This window comes from Acomys minous (genome assembly GCF_964271855.1).
Source record: "Acomys minous genome assembly, chromosome: 9".
Classification (NCBI taxonomy): domain Eukaryota; kingdom Metazoa; phylum Chordata; class Mammalia; order Rodentia; family Muridae; genus Acomys; species Acomys minous.
Genome location: NC_140490.1, coordinates 71,461,426 through 71,487,978, shown reverse-complemented (window position 1 = coordinate 71,487,978; position 26,553 = coordinate 71,461,426). Strand labels below are relative to the sequence as shown.

General features: G+C 44.4%; 1 protein-coding gene across 7 annotated transcripts in view; it reads left to right on the top strand.

The window, feature by feature from the left end:
- ELMO1 (engulfment and cell motility 1) overlaps positions 1-26,553 on the top strand; it is a 531,552-nt gene that overhangs the window by 138,009 nt on the left and 366,990 nt on the right. For 6 of the 7 annotated variants that reach the window (XM_084795120.1, XM_084795122.1, XM_084795124.1 and 3 more), the window contains one exon: positions 25,578-25,628. In XM_084795120.1, the coding sequence (XP_084651246.1) occupies positions 25,578-25,628 (51 nt within the window). Of the gene's footprint in view, positions 1-18,646; positions 18,737-25,577; positions 25,629-26,553 lie in introns of those variants that run through there. The other variant, XM_084795125.1, reaches the window with a different exon arrangement.

Below are 26,553 nucleotides of genomic sequence, written 5' to 3'. Positions count from 1 at the left end.
GGGGGATTTTTCCCTTAGATTTTTTAAAGCTTAGCGCATGCTGGATGGAGCAAGATAATAAGACACAGTCTTAGTCTCCATTGAAGATTCCATTCTGGAGATAGATTAGTTGATATCACTTGATGACTGAAAGGCCTTGCGTGTGAAAAGATTGTTGTGGCTATAATCTGAGTTATGTAGGTTTATAATTGAACCATTGTAATTCTGTGCCTTATTAGAACACTGCTGTGCGGAGTGCAACACTTCTACTGTCTTTCTCTATTGTTACTATGGAGCTACAGTCCACGAAAGCCTTCACTTACCAGGAAACTGAGACAGAGGAGAGGACATTCTAGTGGGATTCTAGATGAGAGAATCATGGGAGAAAGGCAAAGTAGAAGGACCCAGAGGGTCCTAGAAGCCTACAAGTAGAACATATGCCCTAAAATATAGCTGCCTTAGTTATTTTTCTTTTGTTGTGACCAAGACAACTTAGAGAAGAAAGAGTTTGTTTAGGGTTTATAGTTTCAGAGGGATGATTTTATGGCCATCATGGTAGAGCTGTGGCAACAGGCAGGCAGGCATTTCACTGGAGCAGTAGCCGAGGGCCTACATCTCGTCCATAGGCACTAGGGAGAGAGAGAGAGAAAAGGAGGGAGGGCTGGTGGGGGGGAAGGAGGAGGGGGAGGAGACAGAGAGACACGGAGCCTGAGGTGCATGATGACTGGGAATGGAGTGGGCTTTTGAAACCTCAAAGCCCGCCCTCAGTGACACGCTTCTCTATCAAGACCACACCTCCTCACTCTTCCCCAATAGCTCCACCAGCTGCAGCAGGAACGTTGAAATGTGTGAGCCTATGGGGACCAGTCTCATTCAGGTGACCAGACAGCTACACAAGTGAGCAGTGCAGTGGTTTTTCTACCATGCTTCGTCGTTTTTAGGGTAGCAAGGTTGTGATGTTCCTATGCAGGATATTTCTGTCTTCTAAAACAGTAGCCTTCAGACTTAAAAGGCAGAAACTAGAGATTTACTTCCACCAGGCCATAGCGAAGACTCTGGCACTTCTAACTCGTGCGGGTCTATCAGGAGCATGTACACCCTGAGGCATAGAGTATAGACTCTGACTCTGAGGATAGAGAAGCCACAAGTCCTATTTTTCATTAAATGAAGGGAAAGTCACAATACACTCTGTGACATAGTCCAACAACCATGGAACATTTGGACACACTGTTTATTGGAGGCAGCCACAGGAGAAGCAGCTGGAAACACGTCCCCTTGTAAGTTGTTTGCAACATGTGAAATGTGAGCCAAGAATTGGCCTGTCACCCCTATCCCAAGCTCTACATTTTGAATTTCTCTAATTGGAAATCCCAAAGATTGTTAGTATTAATGTTTACTTTAAGAGCGTATTGGAGCTTTTTCCCAGTTCAGTAGTTGAGGATCAAGGCAGGGTTCAACCAGGGGTAAAATGCTAGTTACAGAATGTGTCTAGTGCTTGGTGCTGGAAGGATGGCTGCAGTGCAGTAGAACTCACTCCTGTTGTTGGACTCCATCCACACTTCTGAATCCATCGAGCATGACCTAGAAATACTGAAACTCATGAGCACGTGTACACCCCCCCACACCACATACCTGCACACACACATACTCACAACCACACACAAGCACACACACCCTCATACACACCCCACACCCCACATACATGGGTACACATGAACAAACACACACATGCACATGCTACCCACACATGCACACACCACACATACACACACGCTGCACACCACACTATACACACAAAACACACACACTCTCATCACACCACACACATGGGCACACATGTACAAACACACACATAACATACACACCACACACATGCACACCCCCCCACAAACACACTACATCCACATGCACACATTATACATACACCCTCAGACACATCATACATCCCATATACACGTCCACCCCACACCATACACACCACATACATGGACACACATGCACAAACAGACACACACACACATGCACATACCATACACACACACCTCACACATACCACACACTACATACATGGGCACACATGCACAAACACACACATACACACATACCACATATGCACATACCATACACACACCCTCTCACACACCATATACACATGCACACATACATACCACACACAATACATACATGTACACACATACACACACCATACACACCACACACACACACAGATTTGTACACACACACACACACACACACACACACACACACACACTTCAGATTGCCCTGCCTTTATCCAGCCCCCACATTGTCTCCAGCCAGCCAGTGCCTTTGCTGTCAGGGACACCCACCTATATGCTGGTGCCTTTGCTCTTAGTGACTCAAACTGAAATTGGCAGTAGACATTTTGAAATCTCTGAAAACATTTTTGGGTGGTTTTGGAACTTTGTAATTATAGTTTGAGAACTGGATAGAAGGCCTCATTTTGAATTACTCAGTGTTTTTCCTTTAGCAAGGATTTGGAAGTGCATAAACTCCAAGATGAGGAAAACAGACAGTCTCAGTTGAGTCACGTAACCGAGAGGGGTGTGAGCGAGAGGGGCAGCGATGCTCCGGCATTCCTCAGCTGGCAGTGGGTTGTGTGACATGTTATTTAAGCTCACCACTGACTCGTGGATATGGGCTGTAACAGGATGATTACATCGATGGATGTCTTGTTTGCCCAGGCTCTGTGGCTTGTGTTTGGTAAGATATGGCTGCTTCTAGACTTACAGGCGAAGATAAATGCCATGCTCTCCAGCTCGGCAATTAAACCAGGGAACAGACAGCCTCGGTTGCTAAAACTTTTAACTGTGTGCTGCTCGGCAGCACAATGAAGGATGCATGGACTTCCTCCAAAGACAGAATTCCTCCCTGACTTTTCCCAAAGTCAGGTTTTTTCCCTGACTGCAAATGGCTCTGGAGGTACCACTATCCTTTCAAAACCCAAACAGGCAAAAGTGAGACAGACAGACAAGTTCATTATCGAAGCTGTGTGTTCCAAGTGTGGCCCTTGTCTGTTGTCATGTGTTCCAAAGCCAGGGTCTTATCGGAAGGCTTCTAAGCACAGCTGAGCTCATGTTTTTATGCTTTATACAGAAGATTTAGTTTAAGTAACTATTAGATTTTCTTCCTCAGTTTGGGGATGGAAGCTCAGTGTATGTTCATGTGTATTTGTGAGGTGTGTGTGTGTATGTGTGTGTGTGTGTGTGTGTGTGTGTGTATGTGTGTGTGTGAGTGGGTGTGTAGAAGAAATTAAAGATTCATGCAACATTAGATGCCTTGTTGCTTTTTTTGCTTGCTGTTGTTTTTAGTGTATTATTTCTACCTTGCTTTGTATTTTTTAAATATAAAAATATTCATACTTTTAAACATAAATATTTTAAAAGCCTTTCAGATTACTAATGGTTGTGTTTAACAGTTGGGCAACCATTTCATTATTTTCTGCTCTCCATGATCAAAACCAAAGCTCGATGCCATCTACTTGTGTAATGCCCCAATGGATAATTGAGAGAAGAAAGGGGTATCAGCTACTGTCATAATCCAGTAACCCGAGGTCAGGCGTAAGAGATAGGCGTGGACAGGAGCATAAGGGAGAAGATGGAAGGAAGACAGGTAGTTAGATCCGGAGCCTGTGGGGAGGGCAGAGGAAGGCAATTGTGTCTGTCCCATGGAAAGCAGTGTGCATGCAGCATTATGGAGGTGGAGTATGGGCCACTGGGTTGCTATCATTTCCACCATAGTCAGTTAAAATATGATAATTATTGCATAATATCTTTTTCTTTCCTGATTTCTATTGTTCCAATTATCTCTTGCTGTTTTCAAAAACCGTACACAATTAGTAACTTGAAATAGGAACTCATTCCTGGTGGCAGCGATTGGGTGTGCTCGCTGAGGTTTCTGGTCAGGAGTTTCGATGTGACAAGGCAGAGCCAATGGCTTTTCACTACCTGGCGCCTGGGACACAGCTTGGAAGACGTGTGGCTGGAGTCATTTAGAATCTTTATTCATAGGCTATGGTGACTCAAAAGACTGGCCTTAGAGGAGGTGGTAAACTGAGGTCTCCTCTCCCCACCAGCCCCTAGCATTCCTGTATAGTCTAGGCTTCTTCTTAGCATGGCAGCGGGGTTCTCATGGGCAGATTTATGGGACAGAGACTGTTTGCAGAGACTAAAACAGCAGCTGTGTGGCTCCTTGTGGCACACCCTCAGAGACCCTTTTAGTCACTGCACCGTGCTCTCTTGGCCTGAACGCTCATGGCCTGCCCAGATTCAAGGGGAAAGATCTAGACCTTAGCTTTTGCTACCCATGGAAGGAGCCAAAAAGAACCTAGAACCTAGAGGGCTTTGTGGTAAGACGTCCTTCCATCCTGGACCTTTCCAGCAGGGAAAGTTATGATGTAGGCATTTTCTTTACAGAGCTTGTTAGAGAAGAAACTAGCTTCTACCTTTGCTAGATGTTAACTGCTTAAGCAGAGAAGAGAAAGAAGAATGAAGGAAAAAATAGAAGAAAGTGTGTGCCGTAAAAGTGTAGGGTAGCAATGAACCGCATTTCCATGTAGATGAAGGACACATAAGAAAAGATCCTTGGGGCTGGAGAGGTGGCTCAGTGGTTAAGAGCACTTGTTGCTCTTGCAGAGAACCCGGGTTCAATCCCGGGCATCCATATGGTGGATCACAGCTGCCTGTAACTCCAGTTCCAGGGGACACGATGCCTTCTAGGCCTCCTTGGACAGCAGGCATACATATGACGTATGGGCATACGTGCAAGCAAGACACTCATACAGATATAAATAAGTAGATAATTTTGAAGAAGTTAAAAACACAGGGAAGATTCCCACTCTTCTTTCTTACCTGGGGCGGAGGGAAGACAGCAGCGTCATGCGTTCTCAGCAGCATTTATTGGGCCCTTTGATTTGAGTACAGAAATGGGGGAAGTTAGTTACCGTGGTAATTCCCTCTGTCCTTGTTTCAATAATTGCTTTTCACTGTGCCCCTTGGTGCTTTGACTGACAGGAGGAAAAGTGGGCCAGTTGTAAGCCTTTCCACTCTGTGTGTGTGACAGAGGTCATAGTAACCTTGGTTATCAAATATAGTAAACTGCACCTTGTGCTTTTGTGGACATGGGGGGAGGAGGCAGTGAGTTCATGCGTTTGTGCTGGATTTTGTGGCGCACACCTTTAGTCACAGGACTGGGAAGCAGAAGCAAGAAGATCTCTGTGAGCTCAAGACAGCTGAGTCTACATAGAAGTTCCAGGCTAGGCAAGGTGGCACAGTGAGATCCTGTCTTTAAGAAAAGCTGTGTGTGCGTGTGGTGTGTGTGTGTGTGTGTGTGTGTGTGTGTGTGTGTGAGAGAGAGAGAGAGAGAGAGAGAGAGAGAGAGAGAGATCTTACTCCAAAATTTCTGTTTTATTGAGTGATGCATAGAGAGAGATAACTTCCTGCTCAATTGTTTCATTTAATTTTATTTGTCTTCTCTCTCTCTCTCTCTCTCTCTCTCTCTCTCTCTCTCTCTCTCTCTCTGTGTGTGTGTGTGTGTGTGTGTGTGTGTGTGTGTGTGCACACGCCTGCATGGCAATTGCTTTCACTAACTGACCTACCTACTGAGTATTCTGTTAATATATTTCTTGTCTTTTCCTGGTCTCCCCTATTCTATACTATTCTCGTTCTTTTCTGACTCTTTTCCTTAGACTCTGTTTACCTTTCGTTTCTCTGTGACTTCCTTCATATTTCACTCTTTTGCACAGTTCTTCCCGGCTGTCTGCTATATTGGATTGCCAGTTCTATTTAAAAAAAAAAAAAAAAGCAAACCAACCAAACAAAAACTTCTTCCTATTCTGTCCAATGAATGCTCCACTGCTGCTTCCTTTGTGAGTGTGGTTAGGCTGGAACGTTGAGCCCAGCATGTGCCTAGGCTGTGTTTTACTCCTGAGCTGGGTCCCTTTAAAAAGGGATTTTCTTTTTGCTTTTATTTATTTATATGTGTGGCGGTGTGCACCCCACTATAGTGATTGTGTAGGGGTCAGAAGACAATGGGCAAATGAGTTCTCTCTCCTACCATGTGGGTCCCAGGGGTCAAACTCAAACCTTCAGCATTCTGGACAGTTCCAGAAATCCCATGTAGCCATCACACTGGCTTCCTTCCTTGGTCTGTGACACCGTCTTTTGCAACCCCAAAGCACAATAGTTAGGCTCATGGTTTCTGATGCTAAACAAAAATGGCATACTACCTCACCAATTTAAAACAGCTAATGTAAATTTTTTCCCCAGGATTTTCAGCTCTTAAGCAAACAGCTATGAAATCTCACTATATTTCAGAAACATTTATGCAGATAAGACACATTAAAGAACAAGCTTAAGTTCAAAAATCTTACTTATCAAATTATTAGGATAAAATTGGCATTTTGGTATATACCCTGAAATACTTGGCATAATGAGTATATTTGTATTTGTAAAGTGTTTAAAATGCTTTACACATATGTTCATAGATTGCATTTTTATGTAATATATAATAGGCATTTAACATGCCAGTTAACATACAGAGTCTATTCCATTATGTAATAAAGATTAAATGAAGGGATGGCAGCAAAATAGCCTCATATATTGGCCCTTAGACCTCTCAGAGTGAGTCATGCTTGCCGTTCTGAGGCTTTGCGAAGGCTAAACAATATCCCATTCAACTTCAGTGAGACCTTGTCTGTATCTGTACTTCTGAGCTGGTCCACTCTGTTTTGTTCTTTCTCTCTGCCTTTTAAAGACAGCGCTTAAGTATTCAGTTTATAACGCGTTTTGTTAATTCTGCTTATGAGCTATAGGTGGAGGTTGAGTGCTGACTCGCAAGCAACTGTGTCTCCCAGCATCATCTGTAGTGCTCACTCGCTGGCAGACCCTTCGGTCCCAGTCCGTCTTCTATGAGTTACTGCCTTTGAGGACTTAGAAGTCCTAGGCCTTTGGGGCTTTCAGGCCACACAGGTGCAGTGTCAGAAATTAGAACCGAATGTAGGATCCTCAGCCTTTCCAAACCTTTGAGGAACCATAGAATTTTATTAATAGCATCTTCTAAGATACCGCTTTGCGTTGCTTAAGCACAGATAAAATAACCAACTGGAGCTCCAGCAACAGACCAACCTAATGATAGAAGACAGTGGCTCCGTGCAGGCATGCGCTCTGAAAGGCAATGGTCTGATCACATTGATTTCATCTGCTTCAGTAGCAAGGCGTTCGTTTCCTCCTCCCTGGTGCATGCATTTCCACCTTTTACAAACGTGTACTTGACTAGGAAGATTGCTTTTATTTTAAGGGAGACATTTATCCTCTCAAAAGAAATAGTCCAAGCCAGTTACCGGCAGTTCTTGATGCCCTTGGCGACTGTGAGGTAGATGGGGATGCTTGGAGCTTGTTGGCTTGGGGTCATGCCAGATGTCCAATAAAGGTGAAAACCCACCTGCACTACTTCCTATAAGGGTTCAGTAGTTTTTGTCAGGTTTCCTGTATGTGCTATAAAGAATAAGAGCCGTGATCGGAAGTTAGTTATGCAAAAGTAAAGGAAAAAGGGTCCTGATCCAAAAATGCCCATGATGGCAGTGAGGAGACAGAGGGAAATATTGGAGAGTTTGAGCCTAGCCTGCACTATAGAGTGAGACTCTGGAGAGGATGGGCGAGTGGATAGGGAAAGGAGAGGGGAGAAAGGAGGGACAGGGATGGGGAGGGAGGAAGAGGGACCAAAGTAGATCCGTTCCTTTATTTCCAAGTGTCTGGAGGCCTCGGGTAAGTGGCTATAAATGGTTACCATAGCCAGTAGCCAATTTCTGTGTGCATAGCTCCAGTATTCTCAGCCCTGCTGTTAAAGGCCATGTGTGATGCTCTTGCCCTGACTCTGAATGGACTAAAAAGTACAAGGGGCTGTTGCTACTGTGGTCATGCGACACACCGCATGAAGTATTGCTAAGCGTAATTAAGGTCCACAATCCGTTGGCTGTGGATAAGTCTGAAGGGCGATGGCCCTGTGGGCCTGTAGAAGAGAGAAGCTTGAGGAAGTCTTCTGAGGAGGAATGCACTGCATGTTGCAGACAGGGCGACTGCGGAAGGCAAGGCCTACAGAATCTTGAGAGTCCTGCCTCTAAGTCGTGAGTTGTTTCTGCCTAAGAGCTAGGAGCCGGGGCATGGGGCAATCCATCAGGAATTATCCATGAAGACAGAGGAAGTGAATTCTGATGAAGATCCAAGTTCCAGATAGGGGACAGCTCAGTGCCACCTCATGTACTGGTTTCAGCCTCAGAGTCCCTAGAGTTTCCAGAGTAGGGCATCCCTCTCAGGCAGGCAAGTCTTTCAGGCCAATAGAAACCGGCCTAATTTATAAGGGAGTCTTAGAAAACTAGGACACCAAGAAGGGAATTCGGAGCTCCTCCACCCGAGCCAGACAACAGAACACAAAGGCAAACTGCATGCAGAATATCGGTATGTTGTTATAACGATCAGCTATATTGCTGGCTGTTGAATTTTTATGTTAATAAGAAGGTCTGACTATGTCTGTTGATTACCTTAATAAAACATGCATTTATGAGCCCATCAGCACACACTGACTGGTACTAGTGCAATGCCTCTTTGTCTATTTTTGTTTCTGGGGTATCATCTGAGATTCCTTTTTTTTTTTTTCCCCATTTTGAAATAAAATGGGTTCCGTTATTTGAAAACCACTGTCTGGCTAATAGGCACTTTGCAAAAAGACTGCATTTGTGGCATTTCAAGAATGTGGCTGTTGGCAGAGGAAAGACGAGCAGGACTGTGTGAGGCTACCTTAGAGTCAGCACATTGTTTTAAAATATATGTTTATCTTTAATTGTTCTTTTGTTACATTCCAAATAATGTATAGATATAAGAAACCTGCCCACGTTGATTCAGACAGAAGTTCTTCATGAGTAATAGTGGTTTCCTTAAGAGCTGAGTTACTCTAAGGGTAGTCTGAAACTTTTTAATTGGGCCAAATATAGCAAAAGTATATAAAATGCAGAAATGGACACCCTTACGTGCTGCCACCTATCTGATGATAGATGTTAAGACTTGGACTATTGCCTCAGCCCTGCTCTGCCTCTTATCATTTTCCCTGTCTCTTCCTCTTTTCTCCCCTCTACAGAAGTAAACACTAGCCTGGAGGTGATGGGCATTCTCTGCATATTTGATAGGTTCTCTGCATATCTGTACGACCATATATATATATATATATATATATATATATATATATAGTATTACTTTAAATAATTTGGGAGATGGAGGATAGGAAGATGTCTCCGCAATCAAGAGCATGCGCTGCTCTTCCAGACGACCTGGTTTTGGTTTTTCTAAACCCATATGTTGGCTCACAACTTTAACTTCAATTCCATGGGATTGACATCTTCTTCCAGCCTCTCTGGGTACATGATGCACATAAATACATTCAGGCAAAACATTGACACACATTAAAAAAAAAAAACAAATATTAAAAAGAATTGCTATCTCCTGGAAGTATGTTTTGTAACTGAGTTTTTTTCTTTGTTAATATTTGCGAGGTGAACAATGTATGGTGTTCTATGGCATGAACAAAACAGTTGATCTACCCATTTTCTTCCAGAAAACCAGTTGCTTCTTCCCTTTTGTTGTCACAGTGCTGTGCTAAAAATGTGTTTGTCTGGAACCATTTAAAAGCTACAACATGGAGTGCTAAAATGCTTTGCAGTTCAGGTCTGCCAGCCTCCAGCCGTACCCACAAGGCGGCTACTTTCTATTCCTTGATATGAAACTCGTGTGGTCACTCTCCTGCTGTCCTAAGCCAGCTGGATGGATCTTTCTGTGGCTTTAAGCTGCATTTACCAACTGCTGTGGTTGGGCATATTTTTCCATATTTATTTTCTACCCGGATTTCTCTTCTAAAATGACCAGCACAATCTTTGTCCATTTGTGGTGTGGGAGCTCTTTGTCCTCCTAGCTGGTTAAAAGAGTTGGCTATGGTGTTGTCAAACAGACCTTTATAAAAACCATTTTCACATGATCATATTTGCTTCTTTTCCTTCATCCTTTGCCTTCAGTATTTTCAAATCACTTTCTTTTTTCATGCACTTTAAAGCTATTATCTCATGTTTTCTTTCACAAACTTGTAAGTTTCAATTTTCATATAAGGCATTAATCAGTTTGGTACTCTGTGTCATGTGTGCAAACGAATGACGCTGAGGCTTAAATCCTGAGAGTTAAAACCCTTCGGGATGGAGACAGCCAGTCACCTCCTGCACTTGGCTTGCCTTGTCCCTGGCTCAGCAAGGCAGGTTTTTGTGAATCAGGGATCCCTGGATCCCTGTGCCTCTCTGTTTTGTTCTATTACCATGTAGGTTTGATTGCCTGGGACTTAGTAACAAGTCTTTATTTCCAGGAGATGGAATCTGCTCTTGGGGTCTCTCCTCACGTCCCCCTCCCTTACCCTATTTTCCTCTTCATTTTCTTCCTCTTTCATAGCAAATCAAGTCATTTAATCCTTTACTATATACATTTTAACAGTTGCTTGCCAAATCCCATTAGTATTTTGCTTAAAATAGGATTTAACGTATGGCTTAACTTTTGGGGGAAAGTGCTTTCTTGAGGTTATTGACTGTATCACCCATGATGACACTTACTAGGACATTGATTAATAAATCATTTTTTTTCTGTAAAGGTCTTGTCTTTATTGCTTAGCTAGCTCATATTTTTGTGACGATGGTTTCTTTCTTAGCTATTTGTGTACCACTTGTTGAGTGTTTGGTTTTTTGTTTTTTCTGCAGAAATTTTTTAAGCTCTGCAAATACAGAAATATTTGTATGAATCCATTTTCCTCTGTGTATAGAATAACAAACTCAAGTATCAGAGACATGAAGTAACTGTCTCTGCATCTGTGTGGACAGCTAACTAGCTGCACTTTCTACATTTTTACTCAGTTTTATCTAAGTCTGATTCTTTTGCTACCATCTTTTCTTTTCAAATTGGCCAGAGTTTTGCAGAATCATGTTACCTTGTTTAACAGGATCTTTTTATAGTAAGAAACTCAAATCTCATTCCAGGCCTTCCGTGAGTAAGGCATTTAATTTAGTAAATAGATATCCTTAATAACAATTAGCTAATTTATTTGGCCAGGCACATTCACAGCAAAGAATAAGCCTAGCAAATAAATGCTTTCTCTGGCCATTACCTTTAGCTGGGCTCCTAAGGAAAACAGCATTCCTAATTAAATTAGCTTTTAAAGTCTTATACACCCACATTACTGATACTCAGGCACATGTAGGGTCAAAGTCCCCTAGTGACAGGCAGCTGGGGAGACTCATCTTAGTACTCAGTGTTTAGGGAAGTGAGTTTCCTCCCCAGAGAAAAGAGGAAGTGCTCACATTAAGGTGTGCTGACTTATCCATGACTTTTTTAATGCTTTTATGGCACTTTAATTGCCATACAACCATTTTCTTATTTGTGGTTAAAATATTATATTTCATTGTATATCCACTTTGTAACTATTGTTCTTTTTATGGCTGAGTACTATGTATCTACAATCTATATCCCATTTTCTTTATACACTCACGCCTCAACAGACGCCTCGATGGTTGGTATCATGGCTATTGTGAATTGTGCCGCCCTAAGTATGAGAGTGCAGATGTCTTTTAAACACGCCAGCTTCATTTCCTTTGGATATGTACTCAGGAGTGAAATTGCTGGAGCATATGGTAGCTCTATTTCTAGCGTTTTGAGAAACTTCCAAACAGTTTTCCGTAATGTCTGCTCTAATATGACATCTCTCCCAGTGGTGTTGAAGTTGCCTTTGATTCATAGCCTTTGCAGCATTTGCCAGTTTGTGTTGTTTTGAAAATAGCTATTGGAGAAGCTGGGCATGGTGGCCTACACCTTTAATCCCTGCACTTAGGGCCAGAGGTAGGGCGACCTCTGTAAGTTTGCAGTCACCCTGGTCTACATAGTAAGTGCCAGGACAGCCAGAGCTACATAGTGAGACTTTGTTGACAGATAGTAGATAGATAGACAGACAGACAGACAGACAGACAGACAGACAGGCAGACAGGCAGGCAGACAGAAAGACAGACAGACAGACAGATAGATGAAATAAATAAGAAATAAATGAAGAAAGAAAGAAAATAGCCTATTGATGAGTTAGTCCCTCCCTGTGGTTTTGATTTCCATTTAAATGTTAATACTTTAAAAACTGGCACGATTTAACTCTCTTTACATGTGCTATCTGTGTTAATTGATAGAAGTGTCTGTAACCGTGTCAGAGGAAGAGGAAGACGGAAGGAGGAAGGCTGGAGTGGGGCCTCCGTGAAAGCCTCATTCCTGATGTGGGTTCCTAGGCCGCTCAGTTTTAGCCCTGAGTCCATATACTGTTCTCCTGAAAGTCGTCTTTCTGGCCTCTTCTTGCATAAGGGAGCTTTTCTTGAGGGCTGGAACGGGTGATTTTCTGGGAGCAGATGTAGACAGAGTTTGCGGCTGAAAGCCCAGAAGAGGCAGATGTCTCTTTGTGCCTTAGCCTTACAGCGAGGTGAAGTATGACTCGTCTGGGACTCACCGTAGAAGCACACCACAGCGGTGGGGCATGAGCTCAGTGTTCAATGATATCTGTGCCCTATAAAGTAAATATTCGCTGGATAACGAAGGATTATGGCTTAGGGAAGGCTTTAAACTTAGGTTGTGGGAAGAAAGATTATCATTCCTGCTTTGAAGTCCTAAGTTGCCAGTTAGCTTTAGTTCTTAGGTGTATTTTTACCTTTTCCTCCAGGTTCTGCCATGATTAAAACATTCATCCCATTCATTGAGAAAGCATATACTGAGTATATTTTAGGCTTTGGTGATGAGCTAAACATGGAAGGTGCCCACTCTCCTTAAGCACATATTCCTGTGGGTGTGGAACGAGACCAGGAGTTTTTAGAAAACGAACAAAATAGTCATTTTTATCTAGAGTTGGCATAAGACAGTCATGTGGGTAGAGTATGGTGTGTGTGTCTATTTTAGTTTACTCTGAGAGCATGGCTGTGAGAGCATATATTTAAGAATGGGCCCAAAATAAGACTTGGCTAGCTTCAAGTTTACAGTGATGCAAGTATACATGAAGGAAGGACACAGATGGGTGCACCTGGTTCTGAGTTTTGGGGAGTCACAACTCTTATTTCTCTAAACACATGACGCTAAGGAGACATTCTTGCAGCCTGACTGAGGAGGGGGTTCTGCTCTCAGGCTGGGTGCCTCCTGCGGCCCAGGCCCGGGCTCTTTGACTGATTGTTTATGCCAACCCTGGAGTAACTTATATTTCCCTTGAAGGCACTGACTGTCCACCCCGGCAAAGCACAAGGGGCTGCCTCTTTAAAAAGAACAAAAGGGAGCCAGCTCATCGCACTGTAGAGCGCAGAACAGGCAGTGCTGACGCCCTGGAGCATGAAAGAACTCGGTGTGTTAGTGAACAAAAGGGAACAACAGGACATTGGAATGGCATGGGCGGGGCGTCAGATATGAGTGGAAATATTGGCCAGGGACACACCAGGCTGAGTCTTTTAAAGCCACGGTAGGGTTTTGTAAGGATTATGGAGGGCCGTTCTTTTAACCTGTTGTCCATGAACTTGAACGGGATGAAAATTGCAACTGTATCAAAAAGTCAGCTTTACATCACTTTGTCTGGAAGGTACCCCGCAAGCCAGTATCATCATATAAGCAGCAGCTGAGCCTTTGGAAGCAGCAGGAACTATATAGCTCGCTGCTACTCTCATCATAGGAATCTTAAAGTATCATTCACGAATTCACGATCGCTGTACTTCATTGGAAAGCGTGGTAGCTCTTAGATCTAAAGTGACTTTTTTTTTTAAATACGAGGGTTCAGAGGTCAGTAACTAAAGCCTATGAAACTACGTCTTGCTGCCACCCATCTTTGCACGTTAGGATTCCTGCACCCTTTCTTCTGCGTGTCTCTCTTGCCATTAACACTTTCTGGCCCACAATGCATAAAATACTGTCTGGCTCTTTATAGAAGATGCTTGCCCACCCTTGCAGTCATAAAATACAGCATATATTACTACGATAAAATATAAAATATTCAAATAGCCATTTGACTTGCTCACAAGCTTCCATGTTTTATTGCATGTGCTCGAAAACACCCTAAAAACACTGTTCAGACAGGAGATCCAGAGACTTCAGGCTCCTGAGATATCTAAGGTCACAGAAGGCGAAGACAGGTAGAAGTACCCTCGCACATGCCTTAGGCGGAGGCTTCAAACGAATGGGCTGACCTGTGCTTGGTTACTCCACCTGAGATTCGTGCCCTCTTCTGTGGCAGCTCTTCCATTTCTTCAGGCTCTGTCACCAAAAACTACATGTTTGTGACTACAGCTGAGTCATTGTACCCGTGCTGAGCATGCCAATCTGAGGGCTGGTTTAAAGGCAGCAGCGGCTCTAATGCAGTGTCATTGTGGTTATCCTCATGTAGCCCTGAGGAAATGTTACACGCATGTGCAGTCATCAGTTCCTACCTATGTTGTCTGTATCCATTGCATGCAAACAACTCCCAGCGTGTGGTTCTTCTTAAGCCTCTTGTGTAGAACCTTCCTCCCTCATCTCTGTTCTCTACACAATGCAGTCTAACAGCGATTTTCATAGCTTCAACATTGCATTGTGGGTCGTAACTAATCTTGGTTTAAGGTATACAAGAGGTATGCTGAGGTAAGATGCAAACACCATACCCTTTTTAGCATATGGGACCTGAGCCTGATAGGCCACGTGTCTGAAGGACATCCTACATCATCCCAAATCAGTCGCCAATCACGACATTCTCTGATGGCCTTTGACACCTGCTGATGCCACGTAGGCAGTTCCTCACTGAGGTTTCTTCATATCAGGTGACTGGAAGTTGTGTCAAGTAGACAAACTAACCAGCCGGGGCTGGGGAGATCGCTCAGCAGTTAGGAGTCCTGGCTGCTCTTCAAGGTGATCTGGGCTCCAGGGGTTCCCAAACAGTCTTGTGGCCTCTGTGGGCACCAGGCATGCATGTGATGCACAGATATATATATATCTCGCAGATATATATATCACACATACATATATATATGCGAACAAAACACCCATATGATTAAAATAATTAAATCCAACCAACAATAAAACTAAGCAGCATGCCACACGCGTCTCCTGTGCATCCTCTGTGTGCCAGGAGTAGCAAATGCTCAGATGACAAAGCTACAGTCACCAAAGAGCCTGCCTGACACCTGCATCTAGGCGTGTAATAAGACATATTTCTAATGCTCAGAATTTCACTTGACAGCACACTGGCTCACTCGTGGATGGGCACTCTTCTTTTCCTAAGTATGTCCATCCTTTTGTTTCCCGGGTCTCCCCGGGTGAAGGTTCATATAACATTTTCTGCAAGCAGACTCGTTGGCGCTGGTGCAGCCCACAAGCGGCTGTGGAGTTGGTACTTGCCAAACTGTTAAGAGTTCCTATAGTGACTGCTGGTGCCGCTGGAACTGCCATTTCAAAAATGCTTTTTTCCGAGCGTGAGTTTCTTTCTTTTAGACGTGGCTGCAGAACTCGTGTGGTTTTTCTGGGACTGCAGGCTCTGACTTGTCCATCGTAACTCAGGTTTAAACCTGAGCCTGTGCCTGCGGGTTGAAGGTAGATTAAAATTGATGGTAGCAGCAGGGGCTGGCGGTTGGGTCTCTATTCCAGTGGTATTAGACCGCTTCGTGTTGTCACAGCGTTCATGCGAATTTTTTTGTTTGTTTGTTTGTTTGAAGCCTTGACAGCCACTCTCTGTCTTAAAAATGTGGGCAAAGCTTTGCGTGTGAGGCATTCATCTTACTGCCGTCTATCCCGTATTGCAGATGGAGAAAACCACGCTTAGGGTCACCCAATAGCGCGTCAGTATTTCTTCATCGTGTGCGTGATGCATGGGCTGCATTTAGAGTCATACTCCAGTGTGGCTTGCTGTCACTTCCCATATGCTCGCACAGTAGAAAACCCTGTATTCTCACACGCTGAGCATTCTTCTACAGTGACTGTATTACACAACTAGGCTGCCTAACTGTCATTTCTTTACACTTTCCTTTGTCTTGAGGAACATTTAGAAGACTTACAGTACCAGTCAGAAATCAGTGTACAGAGCCCGTATCAGTATTGAATTGTAGAAATTCAATTTACATAGCTAGTTATTATTAAAACCTGGTTAATTATGGACATCAGGGTGAAAAGGACTCTGACGAGCCTAGATGGGATCCTTGCAGAAAAATAGCTCTGGCCCTTAGTCTGAGGAAGAAGACAGTGTAGAAACTTAATTTAGGAGTGAGCACGGCCTCTCCCTGTGCAGCTCTTGGAAGAGGGTGTTGTTACAATAATGATGAATCTGGTATAAAGCAGGTTTATTGTGGGAAAGGGGGGGCGGTCCTCACAACAGAGAAAGAGACAGACAGAGAAAGGGACTGAAACAAAGAGAGGAGGGCGGAGAGTGTAAAATGCTAGCAGGGTCATTTTTATCCAGCACATACCTGGCATGCCCATGGACAGCAGGTGATGACGTCAAAGTTGGCTAGGCTCCTGAAAGGCAGGCTAGTTGGACAACCTGCATGCTAACCAGTATGACTATCACAGATCCATCTCCAGCTGCCTAGCATTCACGGACTGGTCAGAAGAAAGCAAGGTGGCCAGTTGGGTTGCAGAACTGGTTAGAACTGGTTTCTGGTAAAAAGTCTGGCCAGGGGTGTGGGGGCCAGCAAGACCTGAGAGCATTCACATGGAGTAATATGGGGAGAAGGTCACTTTGTCACCCTCTACTGGTGAAGTGTCACATTTCCCCCAGCTGGCCAAGGGAAAGGCTCAGGTCCAGCCTCAGTGCCTTAAAGTAGGGCCAAGGTTTTGAGTTGAGACAAGAAGTGACTGGTCTGTACAGGTTGGACCTTACCTTCTTACTCTGCTTTAACTATTGGTACAGGGACATCTTTTGTGAAATATTACCCGCACCGTCGATTTTTCTGTAAGGTAAAACTTTGAATAGATGTTGGATTTGAGCATTTGAAAGGCCTCTGTCAGACATGACAAAAATCATACACCAAGAATCGTGTCTCTGTTGCTTATCTTTCATGTTGTATATGGAAGGAAAGGCACATGGTGTTGTCATGGGACCCACTGGGTCCGCTCTTGGGATCTTGGCATTACCTCTGGATTGTTCACTTTGACACTGGGAGGTGCTCAGGGCCTCCATCTCTGGGGGTGGAATCTGTACACAGTTGCTCAATTCCACTGTCTCCTAGCTTCCTGAATTTCCCCCTCCTGGCCCAATTTACCACATGTGACAGATTTGCTTCCGTAAGACTCCTTCACCGTATCAGCAATCCTGCTCTCAAGGGCCTTAAATATTTCCTTTCTGTTTGTTGTATTAAGAAAAAGATAGAAAGTATTGACATTTGGCACCGGGCCCTCGCCTCCTCCTGCCGATACGGAAACCAGCGATGGACAGCAGCTGGCCCAGGCCCAGGCTGCAACTTCCTTCCTCTCACTCCATTGTCCTGTCCAGGCCACTGCTGGTCCAGCTTCCTAATCCCACCACTGTCCTCAGCACAGCACCTGCCCCTAAAGAGCTCTCGCTGGCACTTGACCTCACCCCCTGGTGCTCACACTCCGCCTTTGCTGGTGCCACTCAACTGGATGGAATGCTAACACTGTGCCCCAAGCCTCTGCGTGTATACCCTGCCTACACCCACTTAAGTATTTTCACAATCATACCCCACCTCTATTGAACAAATAGTAGTGGATAACATATCTGGGTGTTAGAAGGACAGGGGTTTGGAGTACCTTCAACCCGAATTTTAGTTTCAGGACCTGGGTACTTCCTGCTCTGTGAAAATAAGTGTCCTTTCCCACTTTGGGGCATTTTTGGACATTGAATAGTGCCTGTGCCTTTAAGAAAAGCTTGTCTGTCTTCAGAAAAACATATTGTTCTTTATATCTGATTTGGCTTTGATTGAAACACCAAAGGGGACAGGCAGTCTCCTTCTGCTTGTCCACTTGGATTTGCGTTGTCCTGGGACACCCCTGGGCTGCTGGTGTGGGAAGCACAGAATCCCTGACCGATAACTGGGGAGCATGTTAGTTGTAGGAAATGGGCTTCTTTATCCTTCAACTCCCCAGCCCACCCCACTTCTTTTCCTTCCCCCAGGTCATGGGGAGTGGGGTTCAGATCTTACTTTAGGGTATTTTTTAACACTGTTTTTTATAGATCATCTGTAGTGTTCCACCTACAGACAGCGCTCTGTAGCTTAGCAACCAATGTGGCTTCATTGGCCTCCAGATGGGACAGTGGAGCAAATGGACGGATGATGGATTGATGAGGTCATGTTTCACGCAGAGTCGCTCTGTCTGATGCTTAAGCAATGGTTCTGTTGTCTTAGAGCAGAACATCTACAGCTAGGGGCTCCTCACAACTGAGAGAGGCAGTGACAGAAGGAGGAGATGGTAAAGCTGGCTAAAGGCCAAGAGTTCTAGTATTGGTAGTGTCCCCACCCCTGGGCTTCTCTGCTACCATTGGTAAGCCACAGAAGAGGGAGCATCTGTGGTTTTAACCGGATGCAGTTCTGGATTAGGCTAAGTAGAATGCTGGCCTACAGAGGAAAGCAGGTTCTGGAGTGGAGGACAGGACAGCAGTAGCATCCTTCCTCAGCATCCCATCATCCGGGCCTCACAGAGGCTGAGTGGACAAGGTAGGCACATAAAGAAACACGGAGATCCCATCCTGATGCTTGTAAGTGTCAGGGGCCACTGCAGACTGCAGTGGGCTCTGTGGGTAAACAGGACGACACTGTTCGCCGCTGTCCCTGCTGCTTGTCATTGGCTGCATACACTGTGTGCAGGCGCGGCAGCTCCCTGCGAATGTGTTCCTTCTGCTCCTTTTCTCTTTGTGTCTGAGGAGGTGGCATAAGGAGGAGGCCTGCTTAGTCCAGACAGTGTTACCTCAGAATTCATGCTTGTTCTAACTGTGTCTTGTGGTGGTCTGTTTTTCTTTTTGTAAAATTTAAGTTAAAGTTATTGTTTTAACTGACATATAAAACATGTTAATTATATATTATATTGATACCACATTATGTTTTGATACCCTTACACATTGTATGATGTTTGAATCAGGGTCAATAATACCTCTCTCTTTCTCTCTCTCTCCTCCCTTCCTCCCTCTTTTTTCTCCCTCTCCCACTGTGTTTTTTGTTTGTTTGTTTGGCTTTGGTTTTAGGGTGTGTGTGTGTGTGTGTGTGTGTGTGTGTGTGTGTGTGTGTGTGTTTGGATGAGCTCCCCTTGGTGTGCAGATCTGTGGGCATGTGTATCAATGCATGGAGAGACCAGAGGCCAGCCTTGAATGTCACTCCTCATGAGACACTTACCACCTGTATTTCTGGCGGGCCTGATCCTGCCTTGGGACTTATTGATGATGCTAGACTGGTGTCTATCACCCAGTGCTAATATTGCAAGTACAGGCGACTACTACTGACTTTTCTACATAGCTGCTGCGGACTGAGGTGAGGTTGTCATGATTGCTAAGTGGGCACGTTACTGACAGGACTATCTCCCTAGCTCCTACAACATGCATTTCCTCAGATACATTCATTTCTAAATGATGACTATATGCAAAGTCCTTTCCTAGCCCTTTGAGATACACAGTATATAATAGTTATACAGAGTCGCCTTGTGTATAATCATACACCATAAGTCCTGACTCCGTACAGCTGTGGCTTAGCTCCTCTTTAGACCGTTTCTCTCCTCACTCCCTCACTGACTTGCTTTCCCCTCCCCCACTGCCTTGGGAACCACCATTCTCAACCCCTGTAAGGGCTGCTTTTCTATATTTTGCATATGAAAGGGGTCACATGCTATTTGTCATTCTGTAACTCACTTATTTCCCTTGGTGTAATGACTTTGGCTCTATCTTTGTAAATGAAATAATATAATTCCATTTCCCCCCTAGCCGATTGGTCTTCCATTGTGTTTCTATATCCATTCATCACTTGACGGACATTTAGGTTGCTTCCATTTTTGGCTACCAAGAATATAACTACAGGAAAACTCAAAGCGCGGATGTTTCTTCCACACAGTGATTTCATTGTCTTTAGTTATATACTTATGCATGTGTTGCAAGGCTGTAAGGGAGATGTTCTTCTAAGTTTTTGAGGAACCTCTACTATTTTCTCTGTAACTATATTAATTGTTTTTTCTAATTATTGGCAGCACTTTAGTCTTTCTTTTTTCTTTTGGGTTTTTTGAGGCAGGGTTTCTCTGTGTAGCCTTGGCTGTAATAGAACTCACTTTGTAGACCATGCTGGCCTCGAACTCAGAGATCCACCTTCCTCTGTCTCCTGAGTGCTGGAATGAAAGGCATGCACCACCATGCCTGGGTAGTCTTTACTGTAGTAGCCATTGTTATAGGAGTGAGGGAGTAAATCACTGTGCTTTTGATTGACCTTCCCATGATGGTTCATTATAGTGAGCATTTGTTAAAGACCTCACAGCAACACCATGATATTGAATGGTGTTCTGTCCACTTGGCATCCATCAGAGAGCCTAGTCAAGTCAACAGGGCCATCGGAGAAGGGCGGAATCTACTGAGGATTGGAGTTTAGGCTTAGATTTAAAACATGTGGATCGTGCTGCTGTACACACTCCAGGACTGGTAGAAACAGAAATTTTGAATTGGAGTCAGAAGAATCTTGGGTTGAAAACAATGGATGCTTTCCATTTTAGAGCTCCTGGGCTGTTGAGGAAGTTCTTGGAGAGCTCACTCATGCTTTTGACCCCAGCAGGAGACTCCTGGAAGAATGAAGTTGTATGGGTCGGGATTTTTTTTACTTGACTTCCTGGAGAATGAGAATTAGTCCTGTTTCATTTTGGATCTGTCTCAGTGCTTCATTTACGACGCAGAACACAGTAATGTAGCCATTTATTCATTAGATGCTTACTGAGCACTGACGTGGGCCAGGCCATGCAAGGCCTTGTTCTGGGCGGAGCCATACTGTCACGATACACCCACTACCACTGTCCAGTAAAGTGACATGACTAATGAACAACATGAATAAGTAGACAGATAAAATATTACACACACACACACACACACAAACTCACAATTGGTGCTTGGAAGAGTGAATCAAGAAGGACTGAGTAGCATAGTGATAAATTCCCAGCCTCCAAGTTGAAGCAGCAATTCCTCCAAGGCCAGAGGCCATGCGGATCTGCTTATGGGTGGGGGGCGGGGCATGTGCTACTCTGCTGGAATGTGCTGATGTCTTTAGGGTAACGTAAAGAGTACTGTGAGACTTACTAATCAGGCTACGTTTGTCATTTTTCAGTTGCCAGTTCCCTAGCTGGCTAAACGCAAGCCAGGGAAGAAAGACTTTATTTCGGCTCTTACAGTTCTAGAGGGCATTTGGGTCATCATGGCCGTGAAGGCAGGGCAGCTGGTGCATGGATTGGCATTCAGGAAGCGGAATGGCCACACTTCGTGCTTATCTCGGAAGTAGAAAGATAACAGGAAGTGGGCTTAGGCTGTAAAACTGCAGCTTCCTACTCCCTTGATGTACTTCTTCTAGTAAGATTGAACCTCCTCATGGTCCATAACCTTCGCAAACAGCAGGACCAACTGGGCACCAAGTGTTCAAACACATGAGCCTATGGGGGTTCAAGCCACACCAGTAGATTTATGGATGCTATTTTTGTTTTTAATAATAAACATTTGGCTTTTTTTTTTTTTTTTTTTTTTTGGCGTTTTCAGTGAGTGATTCCTATTCTAAGCAGTGTCAGTGGATTAACTATTGAATCTTTACAATGACCTGGGGAAGCTGGGCCAGCTGCCATCCATGCCTCTTCCAGCAGGGTTCCCAGCTAGGAAGTGAAGTGTGCTCCACTCCTGGCAGACTGCTGCTAAGTGATTGACTGCACCGCCCTGGTGGGAACCAGAACAACTCAACCTTTCCTTTGTTAATGAGGTTTACAGCCAGGATGAAAGAGGTGTGCTGAGGTGGAGCTTCCTGATAGGACATAGCCCCGGAAGCAAGGCTGTACCACTGTCATTCTCTCTGAGCTCAATTTGCCGTCTCTCAGGAGCTAAACGTTTATAATGATTATTGCGATAGCTCTTCTGGTTCTCCTTCCCTTCCCCTCCCCTCCCCTCCCCTGCCCTCGCCTCCCTTGCTGTCCACTTATCTCTGTCCAAAATCACTGATTACACAGAGATGGAGATTTAGCTGTTGACCCAGGCATGTGGGCCGAGTGATGGCTGGCATTGTAAGAACAGCAAAAAGTGCTTTCTTTCTACACAGTCCCAGGCTAGGCCCAGGCTCAGCTCTGGCTCTTTCTATACTATCCAGACAAGGACCTGTTGTCCACAGCACAGGGCAGAAGAATCAGGTCAAAATAGTTAGCCAGGCATTGGAACCCAGCCCTGCCTGTAACACTTCTTTGGCTTTAAGCAAGAGGACACACCAACCTCTGGTTTATTCTTTACCGAAGTTCCCGCTCTGATTGCAGAAAGCGAGAGATCCACATAGGTGACAGGAGGCAGTGTCCCTTCTCTGCCAGGCCAGCTCCTAGTAGAACCCACGTCACCGTGGTGTTGTCCTGTTGTGGGAAGGGAATCTCTGGGGAGCCACAGGGCTTCCCTTAACTTCGTTCTCGCGTCTTTGTAGGGCTGCCCCGGGGAGGAAGCAGACAGGACTGACGGTAGAACAATGTCAGGTCACATAGGTCAGAATCCTTCCGGCCTTGACCCTGATGTTGAGTCAAGATGAGCTTTGGTTTCTGATCTTTAAGGTGGACAGAGAGTTATTATGGCGATGGCATAAACGTTAAAATGGTCTCCAGCTCAGTGCCAGAGTACTGGCGCTGATACAAAGGAGATACCTAGCTCCCCACTCCAGTTTTTCATAATAAGAGAGTGCTAAACATGTCTGCCTCTTTGATTCCCGAAATGGAAGGTTCAGGTAGAGAGAGCGCACTCTCCTGTCTTTGGAGGGTGCCCGCTCTGGTTCTGTCTTGCCTGATCTGAGGGCTTACTTCACAAGGCTGCCTGCTCTCCAGAATCCCTAAGTAAGAAGAATTTCAGCTCTCCATCTTCTGACCCCGATTCCTCAGTGTGTTCTGAAGCTGGTCGTGCATCCAGCTTCCTCAGTACGCTGTAACCAGTATTCGCCGACTTCCCTTCAGCCTCATAGAACTGTAGACTCAGTAAGCTTGAAACGGGCTGAGTTTACACTGCTGCTCCCATCCAGCATGCTCTGCGGCCACTGCTTGTCCCTATGGTGATAGAAAGATGGCTCCCCACAGGGTGGCCCACCTTGGGCTTTTCTCACTGGGGATGGGTTTCAGGCTTGACCATGCATGGTGTAAAGTACCCAGAAGTACATTTTCTTAAGAGGGAGTGCTCAAGCTGCCTCCTGACAGCTTGCTTTATACTTGGAGTTTATTGTCTGTAACTAGTGAGGATTGGCCACGGGAACAAATGATAGATGGGCCTTTGGCATGTGAGGGAGGAATTTCCTGCCACCTCTGCACCTGCGGCCTCATAGCCTGTGGCTTGTTTCAAAGGATGTGGCAAGTGAGCCTCCCAGGCTCAGAGCTGCTTGTGGCCACAGCCAGCGTGAGTTCTGCCAGGTTACCACCTTCTGGAGGCTGAGCCTGGTGCATACTCTGTTGGAAGGAACTGGAATGGCAGCGAAATTCAATTGTCAGTGTTAAGGATGCCCAGGGAGGCTCCGTGCTCACAGACTGATCTGGGATCTGCTCATCAGGCTGCTTGTTCCTTCCTTTAAGAGACCAATGCCCAAGGAACCAGCCAATGCCAAAAAACTCTTTAAAATTCACAGCTTTGTTGAGACACACAACTTTGCAGGACAAAAATTAAGCGTTCTAGATATGATCAATTTGATTATTTTAATTTTATTTGGGGGAAGGGTTGAACAACTATTACTGCAATTAATTTTGAAAATTTCTCTGACTTAAGAGTACACATTTCTCTGTTGAGAATTCTCTGTTTAGTTCCAAGCCCCATTTCTCAATTGGGTTATTTGTTTTGGTGGTGTTTAATTTCTTGAGTTCTTTATATATTTTGGATATTATCAAATGGCTGAGAAACACTTAAAAGAAATGCTCAACCTCCTTAGTCATCAGGGAAATGCAAATCAAACATCTCTGAGATTCCATCTTACACCCATCAGAATGGCTAAGATTAAAAAATTCAAGCGACACCACATGCTGGCGAGGATGTGGGGAGAGAGGAACACTCCTTCATTGCTGGTGGGAATGCAAACTAGTACAGCCACTTTGGAAATCTATCTGGTGCTATCTCAGAAAAATGGGAATAGGGCTTCTTCAAGACCCAGCTATTCCACTCCTTGGAGTATACCCAGAAGATGCTCCAGCACACAACAAAATACTTTGCTTAACCATGTTCATAGCAGCTTTATTCATAATAGCCAGAACATGGAAATAGCCTAAGTGTTCCTCATTAGAAGAATGGATAAAGAAACTGTGGTACATTTGCACTATGGAATACTATTCAGCTATTAAAAACAAGGAATTCCCGAAATTTGTGGACAAATGGATTGAGCTAGAAATGATCATAATGAGTGAGTTAACACAGAAGCAGAAAAACTCAAATGGTATATACTCACTTATATCTGCATATTAGTCCAAGGGGCATGTCCCATGAAAGCCTTCACTTACCAGGAAACTGGGACAGAGGGGAGGACATCCTATTGGGACTCTAAATGAGAGAATCATGGGAGAATAGCAAAGTACAAGGATCCAGAGGGTCCTAGAAACCTACAAGTAGAACATTATGATAGGCAGATTTGGGCCCAGGGGTCCCACTCAAACTATGGCACCAGGCAAGGACAATACAGGCCGTAAACTTCAAACCCCTACCCAGATCTAGCCAATGGACAGGACATTCTCCACAGTTGAGTGGAGAGTGGGGTATGACTTTCACACGAACTCTGGTGCCTCATATTTGACCATGTCCCCTGGAGGGGGAGACCTGGTGGCACTCAGAGGAAGGATAGCAGGCTGCCAAGAAGAGACTTGATACCCTATGAGCATATACAGGGGGAGGAGGTCCCCCTCAGTCACAGTCATAGGGGAGGGGAATAAGGAGAAAATGGGAAGGAGGGAAAAATGGGAGGATACAAGGGATGGGATAGCCATTGAGATGTAACAAGAATAAATTAATAAAAAAACGGGAAAAAAGAGTACACATTTCTGTGAATATTGGTGTACAAGTTTTTGTGCGGACATGTTTTCAGTTCTATCAGGTAGAGAACTTTGAAGCCATTTTCTCTGAATACACTTTTACAGTTATTATTATGCTTTCCTATTTTGAGGTCTCATATTCCTATTGTTTGAGTTAAGCGTCTTTGTAGAAGTAATTGAAAATTACACAAATGAGAATAGAGGGACCCGTAAGAATGTTCGTTGCATAGACTCAAGACCGAGCTGGGTTTGCTTTTGTTCTCTTTCATCCAGCTTCTACTTAAAGATTTACTAAAGCTTTTCTTTCATCTTTTGCAGAATCGCAATGAAATAAAAAATGGCACTATCCTCCGCCTAACTACGTCTCCAGTAAGTTGACATTCATTTATTGCTTCTCATTAAAACTTTCCCAGCCAGGCCTGCTGTATGTGACCCGGGTACAGACCAGTGAGAGTGACTTCTGCAGAACTCAGGGTGCGGTACCCTCCCAGGCGGACTCCAGAGTCGTAGGAACATGCTGCCCTTTCTTTTCCACAATGGGAGGGTGACATTGTCTCGTGACAATGTCAAGTAAATGGATGGTGAAGACTTGAAATTTGTGGTAGTCAACCCAGAGGCAGTTCTCACAGTACAAATGCGATAGTGACTGTCTGGTCACTGTCATCTGATGCCATTGAACAGATTCAGGCAGTGAAAAAAAAAAACCCCTAGCCTCCTACTGCCTTTGCTGTGTGTGTGTGTGTGGGAGTGTGTGTGAGTGTGTGTGTGTGTGTGTGTGTGTGTGTGTGTGTGTGTGTGTGTGTGTGTGTGTAGGATGGGTGAATGGGTATTTGATCATTTTTTAGCCTGGATCTGTTATTAAAACATTTTCTAAAATCAGCTGAAGAGTACTACATGCTTATGCCGTTTTCCTCTCAGCTGACTCTGTGTAAAGCCTTTGAAGGCCTCTGAATAAACGCTGCTAAATAGGATGCCGAAACATATTTAGACTGTGGCTGGGATCGTGATCTTTCTCATGTCTAGAGATTCTGCACAGCGACACCAGTATATTTAAAGTATATCCCTGCCGAGTACGCTTCCTTGCTTTCCTGAAAAAATATCACGCACAAAATACTGCAAGTGTTACTATTTTCACACTGCAAAATGTGATGAAATGTGTATCTATCTATCATTTTTTCAGCTTCCACTGAAGCCATGTGCTAGGCTAAAAATAAAATTCAAAATTGGGGAAAGCATCTGGCTAGAATTAAAGTGCGGGTACCGTAGCTACCACAAACTCTTCTTATTGAAAATT